General features: G+C 38.5%; 1 protein-coding gene across 2 annotated transcripts; it reads left to right on the top strand.

The window, feature by feature from the left end:
• The first annotated feature begins 37 nt into the window (after nucleotides 1-37).
• Nucleotides 38-16,042, top strand: LOC136257186 (AT-rich interactive domain-containing protein 1B-like). 2 transcript variants are annotated; one of them, XM_066050256.1, is made up of 10 exons: nucleotides 98-331; nucleotides 394-527; nucleotides 1,699-1,843; nucleotides 2,899-3,119; nucleotides 4,013-4,909; nucleotides 5,082-5,114; nucleotides 5,980-6,064; nucleotides 6,901-6,995; nucleotides 8,207-9,674; nucleotides 14,019-16,042. In XM_066050256.1, exons 1-10 carry the CDS (start codon nucleotides 256-258, stop codon nucleotides 15,830-15,832), a joined length of 4,968 nt encoding a protein of 1,655 aa, XP_065906328.1. In that variant the 5' UTR covers nucleotides 98-255; the 3' UTR covers nucleotides 15,833-16,042. The 2 variants fall into 2 exon arrangements, with proteins under 2 accessions (XP_065906329.1, XP_065906328.1); XM_066050257.1 differs by lacking the exon at nucleotides 394-527 and having other exon boundaries at nucleotides 38-136.
• Nucleotides 16,043-18,163: the final 2,121 nt, after the last annotated feature.

Here is an 18,163-nt window from a genome sequence, read left to right on the forward strand (position 1 = left end):
ATGCGCATGCATGTGGTTAAATAGAGATATTACGGTTGTAATATATTCCTGCAATTAGGTAATAAAAATGGCGGTTTTATTCAATCATTGTGTGAAAATTTGAAGAGATCTCGTCTCCGTCTAACTCCTCATTGCAGTATGTATGGCTCTACTAGATAGTCTACTATAAATGTAACTAGGTTATAAATTTTTAATATATAAATCGCAAGCTTGGTTGTGCTGGAAGACCGCATAGCAACACACAACCGAGCGACCATGCTGCCGAGTTATCCTACGGACGCTTATCCGATGGATATGTCAATGGGTTCTAATAAGTACCCACCGCCGGGGGGTAAGTTGCGCGCTACAATTCATATTCTGGTATTGTGACGTGTGTTTGGTCGTTTCCTGCAGGAAAATTCGGTCAGTCGCACCAGGGACAAGCTTATCCGGCAATGGACAATTACATGTCGCAAGGAATGGACCCGATGCACCAGCACATGCGAAAACCGCCTGGAAATCCGCAAGCAGGCATGGCCTATGGACAGGTATGTATATTAGACAACAAACCTGATTGGTGAGATAAACATGAGCAGATTTAAAATAGCTATAGCATTTTAAAGGCTAGGAAAGTTTGTTGTAGCTAGTTTTGGTGGACTAATAAAGTGACCTTGTCCATGAGGTGGATTAATTAGAATTGCATTGCATGTGTTCAAAATGGAGTTGCAGGTCAGAGGCACATCGCAAAGTATTGCTGCAAATTAAGAACTTTAATCTTTCCCAGCCCATGTACTGAGCTGCTTGCACAGGATTTGTTGATATGCCATGCTTTCCTTTTAAGGAAGGTATACTGGTGATGTGTTGATTATAAGTGACCACAGAAACATTCCTTGTACCATTTGTTTATATAACTTCAGAGGGCACTGTTGAGACAATTGTGAAGTTATTAGTTAGTTTTGACAAGTGAGGTGGTTGCCTGGGAAGTATTAGTTTTAATATCCTTCTGTTGTCACTTGCAAGTGGTAATTGATAGTGTAATTATGATAAAACTTTGGTGGCCTATGTGCTAATTTTGGTGAGTAAACATTTATTGACAGTAGCCAAGAGCAAATTGGTCTTAATCTCTAGCATATTTGCCTCTTATTTGTTTTTAAAATTTATCCCTTTGGCCACAAACGTGTTTAGTAGTTTAATGTCTGTTCTGTGTGAATGTGTCCTTGTATGTAACGGAACAGTATCCCCATTTATGCCTCTAACTGTATTTATGCCTCTAACTGTATGGAGGGTATGAGTTGTGTAGACCCTAGCAACTTGTATTGTAGCAATTGCTGCACTTAACTAATATGACCTGTACAAGCAAATCAGCAGCACGAAATGCATGTCTGTGTTTACAGGTTGTGTTGCATCCAGCAGTAAACCATAAACCATTTTGTATGTCACATGGAACATAGACACTACAGAAATGATATAGGATTTTTTATGAGCACTACTGCTTCATAGTATATGACTGTATATCGGACTACCAATATTTACCAATGTATTGCAGTCATTTAAAGTTTTTCAAGACATTGTAATATTTTTGAACTCTTGGTAATGCATATCTCAGTCTTGTAGCCATCTGTATTCGTATAGTTGTACGTGCTGCTATACGTTCCAATGTTACAAACCTGTCGTTTATTCACCATTTCTTTTGTTTTATCCATGGTGTTCATTATTTAGGGTATGATGTATAATCGGTCAGCACCAGATATGCCAATGTCCCCACCCACCATGTATGGAGGAGCCTCAGGCTATCCGCCAGCTGGGTACCCTCAGGGGCCCTACCCTGGGGGACACCCACAACGACCAATGCAACCTCACCATCGTAAGTTATGTAATCTGTCGTGTGTATGCATACTTGGGACCAGGTTATGTGCAGCTTGTGTTGCTCATAGGGACACTTGTAAATCATAGAACAGTAGCTGTATAAAATATAAATGTAGACAATGGGTCTCACAGTGGCACTGGTAACTTCCAGCTAATTCATGTTTGTTTAAAACTGCAATGGTAAATTTCCAAATGATATCCTAATAGATACTATACTCAACTTGTAGTGTAAGGTATTCTTCCTCCAATAAACACTGAGGCATCTTTTGGCCATGTTTGGAGGTTTTGTATCTTTTGCATCAATCTTTGACCTTGCTTAGCTATGTATTACTTTCTTGGTAGGAATGATTAGTTGCTAGCTTTGAAAATTGTGTGGTAATTGTTTTGGTTGACTCAGTATGTTAAATTGCTTTTACTTTAAGGAGATGTCCTACTGTAAAATAAATCAATATTCCTTTGTTGTGTATATACTTTTATCTAACTGGGATGTAGTATTAACCCTTGTAAGGTGTTACTGAAATTCTGTCCGAGCTCATGTATGTTGATTTGGGACCAAGTTATGTCTATTGTAGTTTAGTTGTCTGCAATTCAGTGCAGCCCATTTAGAAGGTGTACTGTGTAATTGAGCCTGCTGTCCAATTGTGTATTGTAGTACACCTTGTTATGTGTGTATAGTGGCAATGAAGATAGTTGTTTTGATATGTAATGTATTGTATGGGAGTTTATTGTGTCACTATGGTACATATTCACTATCTTACTTGCTAACCAGTTTAGACCATATTTGTAGCGACCTATTGGCTATGTGTCAATATGAATGCATTAGAACCCCTTGAATATGAAGGAAAGTTTCAACATTTTGTGCTTGGTAGTTTTCGTTACGTTTTAGTCTCCTGAATTTGACATCTGTGCACACACACACACACACACACACACACACACACACACACACACACACACGCACACACACACAGCACACACACTCAATCACTTTGTAAAATGTAGCTATTGGAATGTTTGTACCTACTGAAGTATCATCGTTTCTACTTCTTGTAGCGATGCAGCACCCTATGATAGATGGTTATGGGGATAGGATGGGATATGGTCCACCAGGCATGCCCCCTGGAGGTCCAGCAGGTGGAATGCCTAACCCAGCAATGCAGCAGAGGTTACGTTATGCAGCCATGATGGGCCAGGAAAGATGGCCACCACCTCACCAGTATATGCAACCAACACAGCACCCACAAGGGATGAGTGGACCTGTCAACAGATTTCAGGTATGGTAGTGTATTTCTACCAGAAAATCTGCCTACCATAAATTAGCATGTTTGAATTAGTCACAAATAGTTGTGTGTCTATTTGGACACAACCAAGGTCCTTTGAATGATAGTGAATTCCATGTATGGTTTTTTATAGTGTATAAAGTTAAGTATGAGAATGCTTTGTGAACCATTTCTGTTTTCTGCTACTGTAATTCTTGGTTGAAGCAGACACAATCGTAGTGAAGTAATTTATTTGTAAAATTTGGATGTCTCATTTCTTAGCAACAACTCAATTACATGTTTGATTCCATTAATTTATTTTAATTTGGGTGTGATAAGCTTAACAATATATCACAGCATCAAATTTCTATGGTATTGTGGTGTGTTGATATACACGACATCATAGTACAGTGAAAATGTACATGATAAAAAAATTAAAAAGTAGTCAGTACTTTGCTTGCTTGTTTGCTCATAACGGCTACATTTCCTTATACATGTTCCATTTGAAAAGTATTTTTTACATCATTGAAATTATGCACTATATGGTTCTAGGCATTTTGTACATAAAAGATTGTGTGTTATAGTTATATGATACAACGTATTCTGAGAAAATTTTATAGACATGGTTTAGAGTGGTACGCATTATTCCAACGTTTGCATTTTCTGGTCCTACAGAATTTTTTGTGAATTATGTATATGTGTAATTAGCAATTCTTCCAATTAAATACTCTACATGCAGCATTTTAAACTTGTCCGAATTGGATGTGAAACAATACGGAAACTGATTTCGGTGTAATTAATGCCAGGGTGTGTATGACAGTTGAAACGTGCATGAAACACTAGACTATTTTAATGTCTGAGAACATTTAAACTAATAGTTTTGCTTTATTTTGTTTTCTTCCATCTAGCCGCCTGCAGGACCACCAGAATGGCAGTATCCTGGAGCCGGAGATCAATTTCCTGGTTACCCATCGGGAGCTATGCCACCCAGACCGCCAATGCCTCCCATGTCATCAGACGACAGGAGCAGTTTACCAGCCTCACCATATATGGGAATGAATGCTTACAGTCCGGGTAATCAGGCATACCGAGCACCACACCCAACAAGGGGCTCCAATCCTTCTTTAGCTAGTCATATGGCAGGTTTTGATCAACAAGGTGGTCAGAACATGAGAGGGGCCAACATGGCCCATATGGCAATGTACTTACAGCAGCAGCAGCAGCAACAACAACAACAGCAAGCTAATCAGGCACAGGGTACAGCTAATAATAGTAATGCTGGTATGGAAGATATGCGAAACAATAACAGTATGAGTATGCCAGGTCAGAGGATGCAGGCACACCTAAATAAACAAGATTCAGCCACTGCTTCACCAATGAGTTCCGAGCACCTGTTACCATTTCAGAACTCTCAGTGGACCCAGAACACTTTAGGGCTTGGACCACCAGTCATGCCCACAGATCTTGGCTCCTCGCCACGTATGAAAGACCTGGCTGACAAGCAAAGACAAGGCTTCGACAAGAAAGTGGACAACCTTGAAGCAACAATACGAACAGACTTTATTCAAGAAGAAGACGTGGATATTGTGAAGTCACTTTTATCAGTAGATAATGAAGGTGCTACCAACTCACAGGATACTAATGCAGTTGGAGAGTTCGGATCACAGGGTGAGGATGCCATTCCTGATCCTTCATCACTGACTGCGTCACCATTTGTGAACTCTGGTGAGAGCCTGGAGTCCCCTTTTTCTGAACAAGGCTCAGAACAAGCTTTGTCACCAGTTACTGAGAAGAATAAAGTCTTGGTATGTGTGCATTTATGTATGTATTGTAAACTACAGCATTGTGTTCATATATAACATGAACATGTCAACGTGCATATTCACATGCACATATGTAATTTTCTTTTTTTTTATCAGTGTGTTTGTTGTAGCAGTCATGCTGTTGTTTACATATTTTGGTTTTGTTTCTTAACAGGATGGCAAGTCTGGTACATCAAATCTACAACCAGTAAGTGTTCCACCTTTCTGAAAAATGGGATTTGCTAGAGTTGTATTGTCTTTAGCTACATTATATTGATATTTGTGTGTATGTAGTGGTGCGTGTGGTGTGTATGCTTTGTGTATGCTGATTGTATAGAGGTTAAGTGCATTATCTGATCCTCGTAACAGTGTGTATATGTGACCGGATCTGCGAAAACCCGACACAATCGCACATTTTTCAAATTATTGTTTATTTATAATCTGCTTAGCCAAGTGTACCCTCTGGAAAAATTTCAGCCTCGTATGCCAATAATTTTAGGAGTTACAGCCCTACAAAGTAGCAACAACAGAAAAATTGATTTGTACAGCAAGTATAGGGAAAATAAATTGCAGACACCTACAAAAACGGTTGTAACTTACCAACGAATTGAGGTACGGAGCTACAATTTTCACCACCGTGTTCGCCATGAACAGGGGAATCAATTACTGGGTAGGTTTGTCCTTTACTCACCCTTCTTAACTGTATACAAAGGCAGAATCCGTGAAGAAAAAAATGATTGCATACGATTGCTTCAACGTGACGTAAACAAATGCTCATAACTTCTGTATCCTTTGGTCTACTGTAACAAAACAAAGATTTTCCAACTCCTCTTGAATAGGCAAATAAGGTGATATCCAGGGTTTTATTGTTAGCCCCCTCCTTCACTAAGAAAGAGGCGTTCAAAAAATTTACAGAATTTTTTCAATAATATGCAAGTATTTCACCCATTGTACTCAATGCTTTATACTGAAAATTTAGGCTTGCACGATTGTGTCGGGTTTTTGTAGATCCGGTCACATATTGTGTTTACTCGGGTTAATGCACGTTTCATATATTATTCTTTGATTATTAGCACTTACTGAAGCAATACGCACTATCACAAGATCCAGGCCGGAAAGAATTCTTGGATAATTTAGTGGCGTACTTTGCAAAAGAAGGTGTGTACAACTTAATAGTGTGATAATGTTGGCTAGTGTTCTCAATAGTACAAAATGGTGTACTTAAATGTATGGACCTATGTGTGAATTAAAATTTGTGCATAAATTTTGTGTTTGTCTAAGCTCTAAAAATGGCCATACAGTTAGACATACCTAAATGTCAGAGTGTTGAAGTAAAACTTTAAAAAGAAAAGTTTGATTAAAAGTTCCATATTTACTTTATACCTTGAATGTAGTATGTACAAGTTCAGCTGGATCCTGAAAAATAGCTAAAAATTAAAAGTGGATTTTTTCTCAAGCGAGTTAACATTTCAGCCAACCAGATGATTAGTGGTGACAGTAAAGACACGTATGGTTTGGCGCCATTACAAGTTCAGAAAGAGGCTGTAATGGTCATGTACTTTATGGCTTCCCCATAGGAAATGTGTGGCGAAACTTTGTGTCGAAAAGATTTCGAAATATTTTTAGCAGGTCAAGCAGTGCTGCAAAAGAGCCAAATTTCAAGATCATGTGCAATTGTATCCATGAGTTAAATGTTTTTGAGGATTCAGCTCAGCGCGTACATACTATAGTAGCTACACTTGAGTGATGCCACAATCAATTTTAAAATTACGAGTGTTTTTCAAGCATGAGTAGTAGTCGAGTTTGAATAGTCAATTTTTGGAACTAAGGTAATAAAAGCTGTGGTGTTTAGCCAAATAAATACGGTATATGGTACGTTCTGTATTTGTGAAGATACTTACAGCACACATGTGGGCATGTTTATGCAGATACTGGTAGTTTACATGTATATACATACTTATGGAAGTTGTGTACGTTTTCTCTGTTTCTCACAGGTAAGATCATCACGAAGCCACCAGTGTTGAGCGGTCAACTGTTGGACTTGTACAAACTCTACACCTCCGTCCAGAGATACAAAGGATTTGTTAATGTAAGAAATTAGATAGATTTTAATTTGCTATGTTTTATGGTAAGGCATATATAAGTGTACCTTCAACAGCTGTGTCTAGAGTACAGTTTTAGTTCATTTATATAGATCTCTATTGCTATGAGATTTTCTTACCTAGAAGATAGAACTAATTTGTTTTCGAGGTGTACTGGTCCCAAATTACCTTCTGCCTTGTATAATGTCTGCAGGCTGTGACCCAAGGATAAATGTTAGACTGTAAAGCAAACATGGCTGGAAGAACCTAAATTTGCATGTTTGTGGATGACCAAGTGTGTCTATATAATAAGTGCCAGCCGTGTATGCAATGCACAATTTACCTGATAGTGCATGTCCCATATCTGGGAATAGATACAGTACACTATAGCAAGCATGTACATAACCAACATTGTATCTTCTTTAACGTATAATGTTGCACTTCTAGCTGGTGTATGTGTTCTATTGTAATATCACTGCTAACTATAGAACCACTATTTGATATGTAGTTGTAGTAGTAGATGCACTGTTGTACTGTTTACATACACACTCACATATACACTACACAATATGATCACTACAACCTGATCACATGGTCATTTTAAAAGGGTTGAGTATGTAATTGTGTCCTGTACAGTACAGGGTTTGTAATTGTCGGTAGGTGTACTAACTGGGCGTGTAAAATACTAGTCATATAAGGGCTGGTAGATAGTAATCACTATGTACTTTTGAAGACTACTAAAGCATACTCTGCATGACACTGCTACTTTTATGGAAGAGCTTGTCCAATCTTGTACTTTGTAGCACTCATTACGGAAGTGTCATTTAGTGTCAACATTTATAGCTACTGCCTTTTAATTATGCATGCTGGCACTAGTGCCCTATAGCAAATCTAGTTTTATCATATGTAAATTTATAAACTGTAATATTATATGTGCATTGCAATCACTACGGTTCCCTTTTGAATCGCATGAAATTTAATAGTTTTTTAAATGGGTAACCTGCAGTTCGAATCCTGGGGTTAGAGGGATTTTTTCCTTACTTTAGCCCCTTTTCTGTTACACCTTATCAGTCATTAAGTCAAGTCACCAAGTTAAGTCGAAGTCCTTGAAATTAGGTTAGGGCTGCAGCACATGTTGCTGTCAGACCTTCAGTACTGGTCACTGTAAAGTGTTAATAATAATAATAATAATAATAAATACTGTTTGTTTTTGTTGCAGGTTTGTGCTTCTCACCTATGGAAGAAGGTCATCGAAGACTTGGATGTCACAAATCCTAAAGGTTTGGCTGCTCACAATCTCCGTCGACAGTATATTAAATATCTCTTACCATACGAGTGTGCCTTGCGTAATGAAAACTTTGATGATGTTTTGGCATTGGCACAAAGAAAGTGGCATTCAAATTCAACCAATGATGATACCACAGATAGGGAAAAAGAAGATTTGGATGACATCGGCAGTTTGGCAAAGACGGCTGTTTCTGAAAATGATGATTCCGTTCCTACTTCTGTTCCCAAGTCCAATTCTTCTGTACCCCAATCCGGCACCACAAATGTCCCACGCAATCTTGAACAACAAAATCTGAACTTTTCACCACTGGCAAAACCAAATGAGGCTAATGATCTGCCACATCTACCAAATGACACATCATCTGTTAACTCTCCATTTCCGGCTCATTTACAGCAGCAGCAACAACAACAACAAAGAGATCCCCTTGACTCCTTAAGCGCATCACCCTTAAACAGAAATAACTTATTTAACTGTTCATCACCAATGAGTATGCCACCACATCGTTCAGGTACACCATCTTCACAAGGTATAAACACTGGAGGAATGAACAATGACTGGAATAGGAGACCGCCAGGTGAAATGTGGAATCACCCTTATCCCCCTGATCCTGCATATAGGAACATGGCTGGCCAACCTTCAAAGGGATATTATGGCGATCCATATCGTCCTTCGCCACCAAGGCACCCCGTGTATGGGGGCATGCCTGGAATGGGTGGCAATCATCCGGTAGAGTTTGCTGAGTACCAGCGACATGGGATAAGACCTCCCATACCTTATCAGCATAACCAGCAACACCACGTGCAACAGATGTCATCAGATCCTTATCGGCCATACAGACTTAATCGACAAGGGATGATGGATTTCCAGTCTCATGGTTCTGGTCCTGGGATGATGGTGCCAGGCAGCCCGATGATGCCAGAATGGGCATGGAAGCAGCAGCAGCAACAACAACAGCAGCAGCACCATTCACGGATGGGAAGCTCGCCATATGGCCCACATTATGGTGCACACATATCTCCACAGCAGCATCACCAACATCAGCGAGTACAAAATTCTTTGATTGTACAGCAACACCATCAACAGCAGCAGCAACAAGCATATGCTGCAAGATTAGAACAGCAGCAACATCAGCAACAGTGGCAGGATCATAATATCAAGCTGACCAAAGCTCCTTACCCAACCACGGCTGTCCAACCTTCACCTATCAAGTCACAAATTGTAGCTGGAGCACCACAGCAGCAACATCATCATCATCATCATCCACCTCCTTCTACCGAGTCCAAGTCATCTAGTGTAGCTGCTGCTCTTGAGAAGAAGGTGCCACCTGAGTGGGTCAATACTGTGGAAGGGACCAAACCAGTGTTTGCTAAGAAGAGGAAACTCATGTCCAATGATTGTGGTTAGTGTAGTGTATTGCAGTGTGTATGGTGTAGTGGTGTGTGTGTGTGTGTGTGTGTGTGTGTACGTGCATAAGAGGGGTGCGTATGTATGTATGTGTGTGTAAATATTGTGTTGCTGTATACATGATGCTGTATACATGATGTTGTTTATGATACAGGTTTGAGTTTAAGATGGCACAAAGCTAAATGGCACATGTTATAGCTTAACCGCTGCTTGCATATAGTTTTGCCTAGCTGCACAGAATACTTAGAGCCTGGACCCATATATGTTTTTTTTTCTTGAACTGTTACACGCATGGCTCCATGGATGACTAAATTTCTTTCGTCTCTTTGTAGTGTTGCTGGCTTCCTTAACTGGAATTAAATCATGGTATACTTGACTGTATAACTTACATTACTTTGTGTATTTAGAGGTTTATGGTATCCAGAAAGCCTTTTTTGAGAATTAGTACCACAAATGCAACCACTATTCAATAGAGTTGAATTACAATCATGTGATAAACTATTGCATGAATGCCACAATTAGCCACCACATGACTGTACTGTAATAAAGCCCTAGTAGATGTGAACTCTGAATGAACTTTCCACACTGTTCCCAAATTTGGTATGAGTTTTGGCTATAATGCTATACTGAATATGTTACAAGTACCACTAAGCCTTAGGTGATACACAGTGCTGCAGGTCCAGCAGTGGTTCACAGTTTACTACCAGTTTACATAAAAGCATAATGTATTTTGAGTTTGTACTTTCACTTTCAGCTCTTACCATGATATAATGTTATTTTCTGGTTATTTCCCTTGTGTCTATACTTTGGTTGCCTTGGGAGCAGACAGGCTAAGTGGTAAGGCTTCACAGTTTCCATGGCACTAGTGTAATAATTGTTACTTATACATTCCAGTGTACTAGTGTATGGTGATATTGATAAATCAGTGCTATAAATAACAGTCGGCAATTGTCCATTTCCATGCAAAGTCACCATTTAGTCAAACGAAATCTATTTTGGTCAGACTGATGTACCATATATACTTAATGGGGAACCCTTATTACCTTCTAAAAAACATATCTGTTTTTTACAACAGTGACCAACTGGTTGATTTCTCCAGCGTTGTATATGTTTGTTAGATGATGCTTGGTGTGCAATAATTAGAACCTTAGTGATTTAGCAATGTTAGCTGTACACTGCTATACAGTGGCTGACATGTTTGTAAGGTACAATTTGTAGTATGGGTATTTAGTGGAACCCCTCTATTCCAGGTGTGGTGGGACTACACTGATTTGGCATTATTGTAGTGTTTTGATTTCAGGAGTGTAAATGTGTGTACCCTAATATGAACACAAGGTGTCCACGTTTCATAGTGACTTTCTTTGCTGGGCTCTACTACAGACCTGATTCTCTCACAATTCAGGGCTCTAATTTCATGCTTTCAAGCCATGAATATATTATATCGAAACTTCACTTGCATTTATATATATATATATATATTCGTGGTCAAATCCTTCTTTTATGTCATGGTGGTCATTACCCCTAAATAGAGCCTTGGTGTCTCACAGGTGACCAAATGCCATATATAGTCACTTGTGTGTGGTAGCAAAAATTAATTTTCTCATTCCCAAAATTTGTTCTATCACTCCAATAGTGATGTAGTGATTGAATCTGTTAATACAAGCCATACAACTGCGGGATTAATTTGGTCAAGTGTTGTAATTGGTGTGTGGGTGGTTGGTATAGTAACATGGCCAGAGTGTGTTATTTCCCATGGTATTGCCTTTGTCATGTATCATTTGGATTTCACAGTAGTTAGATAGGAAGTTTTGTATATAGCCAGTATCAGGAACTTGTAGCAAAAAAAAAAAAATTTAAAAATATGTGTAGCACCCATCCTCCACAGCTCGATTATACATGTACCTTTTGCCTGTACAATAGTGAGTCACTCTGGGTGAGCCAGTACAATTAGTTGTGATACAACATTTCTGTGTATTTTACGAAGATCTTCCTTATGCTTGCAGAAAACAACATCATAACTGTCCAAATTCCAGCTAACTGCATGGATAAGTTGCAACCTTTAGATGTTGTCATAAACAAACTTAATAAGGATCTCTCTTCTTTTTTTTACCCTATATTCTACTGCTCCCTAACCAGAGGAAGTTGTATCCCTGTATGTTCCCTTTTTGCATGCGTATATACCTGTATGTGTATGTTTGTGTTGTGCCTGTTCAAGTCAGTGGTTGGTACCTGCTTTGCACACTCAGTTATTGTATGTAAATAGGCAAAAAGATTCTTTCAATGCATACTGTTATGTCGTGTACTATGTGTATGTGTAATGTTTGTGTAACCTCTATGCCTATCCATGCTAACTGCACCCACGTGCACACACAAACTAGTATTAGGATAGCACCTACCTTAATGTATTTTTTAAAGTACTAAACTTTGTAATATAAGAAAGAAATGAGAAGCAATTCAATGAAAAAGCTGTTGCATATATTTCAGGAAAAGCATGGATCACTCATGTAGAATACCCACACAGCCATTATCTCATTGTTATGTAGACCACAATGATCACATGTCTTCCTGTTTCCTTATATGTAGCAGCATTCCTGTCAATGGTTTCACACTGTGAGCCATTCATTTGTTGGCTAGCATACATTGGTCAATTAGTGACAGTCATAAGACATATCACAACTGGAGACAATATTACTAAGGGTTTGGCATAGCTTGTAGGTATATGGGCTCTTACATGGTACCACTGTGGGATTCCTTTATCCACAAACAGGTGTCTGCTGTGTTTTTTCAACTGGTTTTATTGTGTGTTGACTTTGTAAGGCTTGTAATGGAGTTTCTATGTAAACCATCACAATCAACTGTGGGAGTCTTTGATGTGTTCTGGAAGCCTATCAAATTGAGTTTTGGTTTATTTAAACTTTTTGTAGCTTCCTTGTTGTGGGACTGTGGTCAAGTATATCACATGTGGTCTGTATGATGACATTTGTCACCATTTGTCACCATTCAGGTTTCTATATGTAATGTTACACCTTTGGGGGACCTATGACTTTACCAAATATAGGTTGCTGTTTGTATGTCTGTGTTTTTGTGCCATTTTGTGTGTGTCTTGCTTGCTTCGATTTGGAGGACCATGTGATCTGATTGGCAGTGGACAGACAAAACATGTATACACACATGTGGTCGTACATGTGTGTGCATAAGTATTATGCTAATCACTAATCAGCCTATGCTATGCACTTATGTACTTGTGCATTGAAATCCGTTCTCTCGTTTAAAGTGTGCAGAGTCTGCTATGTGGTTGACTTCGCTGGTGCATGATCTGAGCCAGTACTGGTACAGTATATAATGCTGTCCAACCAAGCTTGGCATGTTGGTATGTACTGAATTATTCTCTCTGTTAGCAACAGAAGATACACATGAAGATGTTTGGTCCTGCCTTGATTTTCTCATTCCCATTTTTTTCACTTTTACTCCACTCACAAAAAAGTTCAACCATGATAAATAATCATACTATATGTTTATCTCTTTAAGAATCAATCGGATGTTTTTGAATTTTGGTTCTAGGGTGTATGTTGTGTTAGAATTTATGTTACTAAAACTGGCTTCTACTTTATTCCATATGACCATATATTGTAGCTCTAGAGTGTCTGTATTGATAGTTACGTAAGGTCATGATTTGTGAGCCCACAAGAAATTTCTCTCCCTTTTGTGTATCAGGCACTTTGCTACTACCAGAATGATCCTGGGATAAGGGGTCCCATTGTGTTGACTTATTAGTAAAAGCTATCTTTATCTCATAAAAGTAATCCTCTGTTGAAAATAGCTTTTTGACGTTAGCAACCTTTGACCTTGATGTGTATGGTACATAAAAGGTTTCTTTCTGCAGACCTTCAATAATGCCACTTCTCATAACAAACATATTAGATTCTTAATTTTGAAAATATGTGTAGGGATTTTTGAGCTATGTTTTTTATGCTCCATTTAGCCAGTCATTTGCATGTCAACTGCTTTACCACAGAAGTCATTATAGTTCAGAAGAAGCCTTGTTGATGAGTCTTGGATAACATCATATTCATGTCCGGTCAAGGTTCAACATTATAAGTTTTGTCTGTAGCTACTTTTATAAGGACAAAGTGGATGTTTCATTCCTGAATGTACATAGTAACAGTAATGTGTGGAGCCAGAGACTAAATTCATTTTAGTTACTTTTTTGCCTTAATAGTTCAGAAAGTTTCACTCTGTTTCATGTACTGTCATTTTATCAGTATGTAGTGTGCATTTTCTGTGACATGGATTATGATGTGTTTCAAAGGATGGGTATTATTTTTTGTCTTGTTCATAGGTTCAGTGGAGCCGTGGCGTTTAATGATGTCCCTACGGTCAGGGGTACTATCAGAAACAACGTGGGCACTGGACACACTCAACATCATGTTGCACGATGATCGAACTGTAATTTATTTCAGCTTGAAGCATCACGTCAACCTTGTTAACATTTTAACTGACCACCTCAAGCAGTGTTTACTGGATGTCTTCAGTATTAACTTTGGAAGTTTACTGGTTTACAATACAAAACATGAAGGGGCTGATTTAAGCACAGGTAATAAAAAATCTACTGCAGACATTTTAGACACATCTCTCACAGACTTTGATTTATTGAAAGACGAAGAATCTAGCAAACAAAAACTTGAGAACACAGAAACAAAGCCATGTCCTGTACCAGTGGTAGCTGTTTATTCTAAATCTTGTGCAGGCATCTCAGATACAACTATTTATGTACAAACTCACATAGCTAGCCAAGGTCACAACTGTATTGAAGAATCTGCTGTTGATTCCTCTGTTCAAGACTCCTGTAGAGAAGATGCACATGTATTACGCATTGATGAAACTCCTACATCAGAATTACTGAAACGAGAAGGCGTCCTTTCAACCATTGCTGATGTAAAAGTTGAAGGTGATGAACAACATGAATGTAAGGTGGAAGTCAGTGAAGATGGTGACAAAACTGAATGTAAGGTAGAGGTTGCTGAAGTTAAACAAGAAGATACAGCAATGGATTGTGATGGTGATCCAAGTAACAAGAATGACTCTGTAGTGCGCAATACAGAAGTGTTGTGTACCAATGGAGGTTGTGTAACAGTGAGGGAAGAAAATGAAATCTATTCCAATGAAGAACTACCACTCTGTTTAATCAAACCTCCACAAGAGTCACTTCAAGCGCGGTGTCTTTGTGTATCAAACATCCTCCGTAGTTTGTCATTTATACCAGGCAATGACATAGAGATGTGTCGATGTCATGGACTGTTACGTGTTCTCGGCAGATTACTGTTACTACACCATAGCCACACAATACGCAAGTCAAAGAGCAGACCAGTATGTACATCATCTTGTACAGGTAAAGAAGTTCCTGAGGTGACAGCATTGACACCACCTCAACCTTGGTGGCAAGACTGTCTGGACCAGCTCCAGGAGAACTCATTTGTAATCCTTGCCAATATCAGTGGCCAACTAGACCTATCGAAGTGTCCTGAGTGCATTGCTTATCCTATACTGGACGGGCTAATACACTGGTGTGTGTGTACTTCAGCCAGAGCTGTCGATCCATTGCCCAGTTCTGCGATGGTGTTTAATTTATCACCGCAGAGACTTGTGCTGGAGGCACTGGCAAAGATGTCCATTGTTGAAAACAACATTGACTTAATCCTGGCTACTCCACCATTCAACAGACTGGACAAATTGTATTCTCATCTGGTACAGATTCTTGCTAACAAACATCAACCAGTAGTGAGACAATTCGCACTCGTTTTGTTATCAAACCTTGCACAGGGAGACGAGACAGCTAGCCATCAGATTGGTCAACAAGAAAGTGTGCTATCTCTCTTAATAGAGTCTATAGAAGATGCAGAACATGCTATTTTATCAAACAGAACAAAACATTCGCTAGCCATCAGCAGTGGGGAAGACCCCAATGTTTTATCAGTAGCAATGTTACGAAGAGCTGCTATAATGCTACATTGTCTGGCCAAGGTGCCTCGTAACCGACCAAACTTTGTTATGTACCAAGATCGGCTACTTTATCTTTCGTGTTCAGAATACCTTGAGCAAAGTGTCGCTAGTATTATGATGGACGTAATGTATGAGTTAGGGAAGGTAGGATGATCGGGTAATTTTTTTTGTTAGTTTTGTAGAGTTTGTAGTATAAATTTTTTTGCTCATCATTTTTTTTGTCATGATACATACAGGATTTTACTCACACAGACACGCGTGCAGTAATTTACAACTACACAATTCTCTCTGTAATATTGTTAATAACAGCATTCTCATCCGCAATATCAATGATACAATTAAATTGTGTGATATAAATATTGACTTGCAAGTTGAACTAGAATTTATAACATTTTGCATATTATAATGTTATATGTGACTGGATTTGTGAAAGGGGTCTTCCACGCACATACAATTTGGAGGATCATAACTTCCTTGTTCAATATTAAACAAATTTAGTCCATCCATTCAATTATCCATTGTTGCTCACCACTGACCAAATTTCAAGTCTATCTTCTGAAGGGTTAGGGTTAGGTAACTAGGGTAAACAGATGTGTGCGGAATGACTGCTTTTTACAAATCTGGTCACATATTTTATAATTGATATGATTTTTAATTTAAACTAACTAAATTTGGCAGGGCTGTTCTTCCATGTAAGAGTGCACAACATACAATACACTAAGGAAACTGAGTGTAAACTAATAATCTGTGAACTGTTTGAATCTTTAAATTTGTCAGCATTTTCATGGGAGATGTATGTTTAGATCTCCAGCTACTACCGTCACATTTGAGCGCACATGGGTATACACTGTGCAATACTGCATGTATAAAATAGATCAGAAGGGGCATATATAGCTAGCCACATGTAACTAGGGCACAGTTTCGGGAATCAATAATATGAACCTCACGATTGAGAGACTCCAGTCACCTTATCCACAGCATCAGACAAATAATATAGACTGCTAAAATCAGCCTCACTGGCCTGGCCTCACATACAACTTCAGATAGTCTATAGCTAGAGTGTATAAAAATCTGCATGAGTGGAATGTATTTAGTAGAAAGCTAAACTACCATCAAGATCGAGATGATCCAGTCATCTGGGAATAATAATATTGTAATAAAATGCTGAAATAACTTCCAGAGGGTCTAATTTTTCTGTTGGCATGCCCCCAGACCCCCCCCTAGGTTGACCTTTGCACACTAAGGTATGCCTTGCCTAGCACGGCTACACCAAAGTCTGGCTACATTCATGTAGTTCAGTCTGAAAATTATCTTTGAAAATAGTTCATGTTCACATTTTGACACTCCTTTCCAAAAGTCTGAATTCGCCCCTGGTGAGAAGATACACAGCACTCAAATACATGCACATTACTAATCCTCTCTAATAGAGTTAAAATACTCTAATAGAGCATTCATAATAATTTTATTTTTCTATTATTATTTCAAACATTATGTGACAAGAAGTGTTGAGCGTTGCAGAGGATATATACTAAAGAGTGTATGGGTGATTTATTTACTATAAGAGAATATATACTTGAGTAACTTGACTCAGATAAGCATCACAATGGGAGAAGATTGTGTTAAGTTGGGGGGACACTCAGTCTGTTAGCCTAGCTCCTTCAGGTTTAAATTTATGATTAGCTTTTTGAATTTGGTAGCAATTTCAAATTAATTTTTTCATCTGCAAGCTGTAAAAGTAATGTCTGTTACAAGTGGCCTAACAATATTATTAATGTTATAGGTACAGGGGATTTATTACTTCTTGCAACATTGGAGAGTGAAAAGCGTATAGCGTGGTATGGCTTCTTACATGTTAACTAGCCACAAACATGTATAGTTCACTCCCATTATGGTGGTTGTTTATTGTTATCATTCCTAATATGGACTATAGAACAACATTCTTTGGTCAATTAAAGAAGCCACATGACGCTTTACGCTTTTTGAATTTTGCCTTCTGTGTTGCAAGAAGTAATAAATCCCCTGTAAATTAAATGATTTTACTGGCTGTACATGTTTTCCTATTCGATTGTAATGCATATAGTACCAAAGTACTACACAACACTGAATTTACAGTACGAAGTATAATAGCTAGCTACATTTCGCATAGGATTATTTAAAGTTTATTAAGAACACTAGTTTGCATTGTGAATTATTATTTGAATGCTCTGCAGATTTAGAATAATTATTATTATGTTTCATCCATGCATTTAGTCTCAGAATTCTTTTTCTATCATAGCTAGTTGTTAGCTATGTTCACATTGAGCTGACTCCTGAGAAACAGCTGGATTTTTCTTAAGAGAAAGAACAATAACAGTAAAGGTGTGAAGAGCAGACATGTGCACGTGGTTTGGCTCAGAACAGAAAGAGGCATACTGAATTGTGGGCTTTTATGGCTTTCCACCTCGCTTTCCACACTGTGTAGTGAATTTCACTATTCCTATTTCT

This window comes from Dysidea avara, chromosome 6 (assembly GCF_963678975.1).
Source record: "Dysidea avara chromosome 6, odDysAvar1.4, whole genome shotgun sequence".
Lineage (NCBI taxonomy): Eukaryota > Metazoa > Porifera > Demospongiae > Dictyoceratida > Dysideidae > Dysidea > Dysidea avara.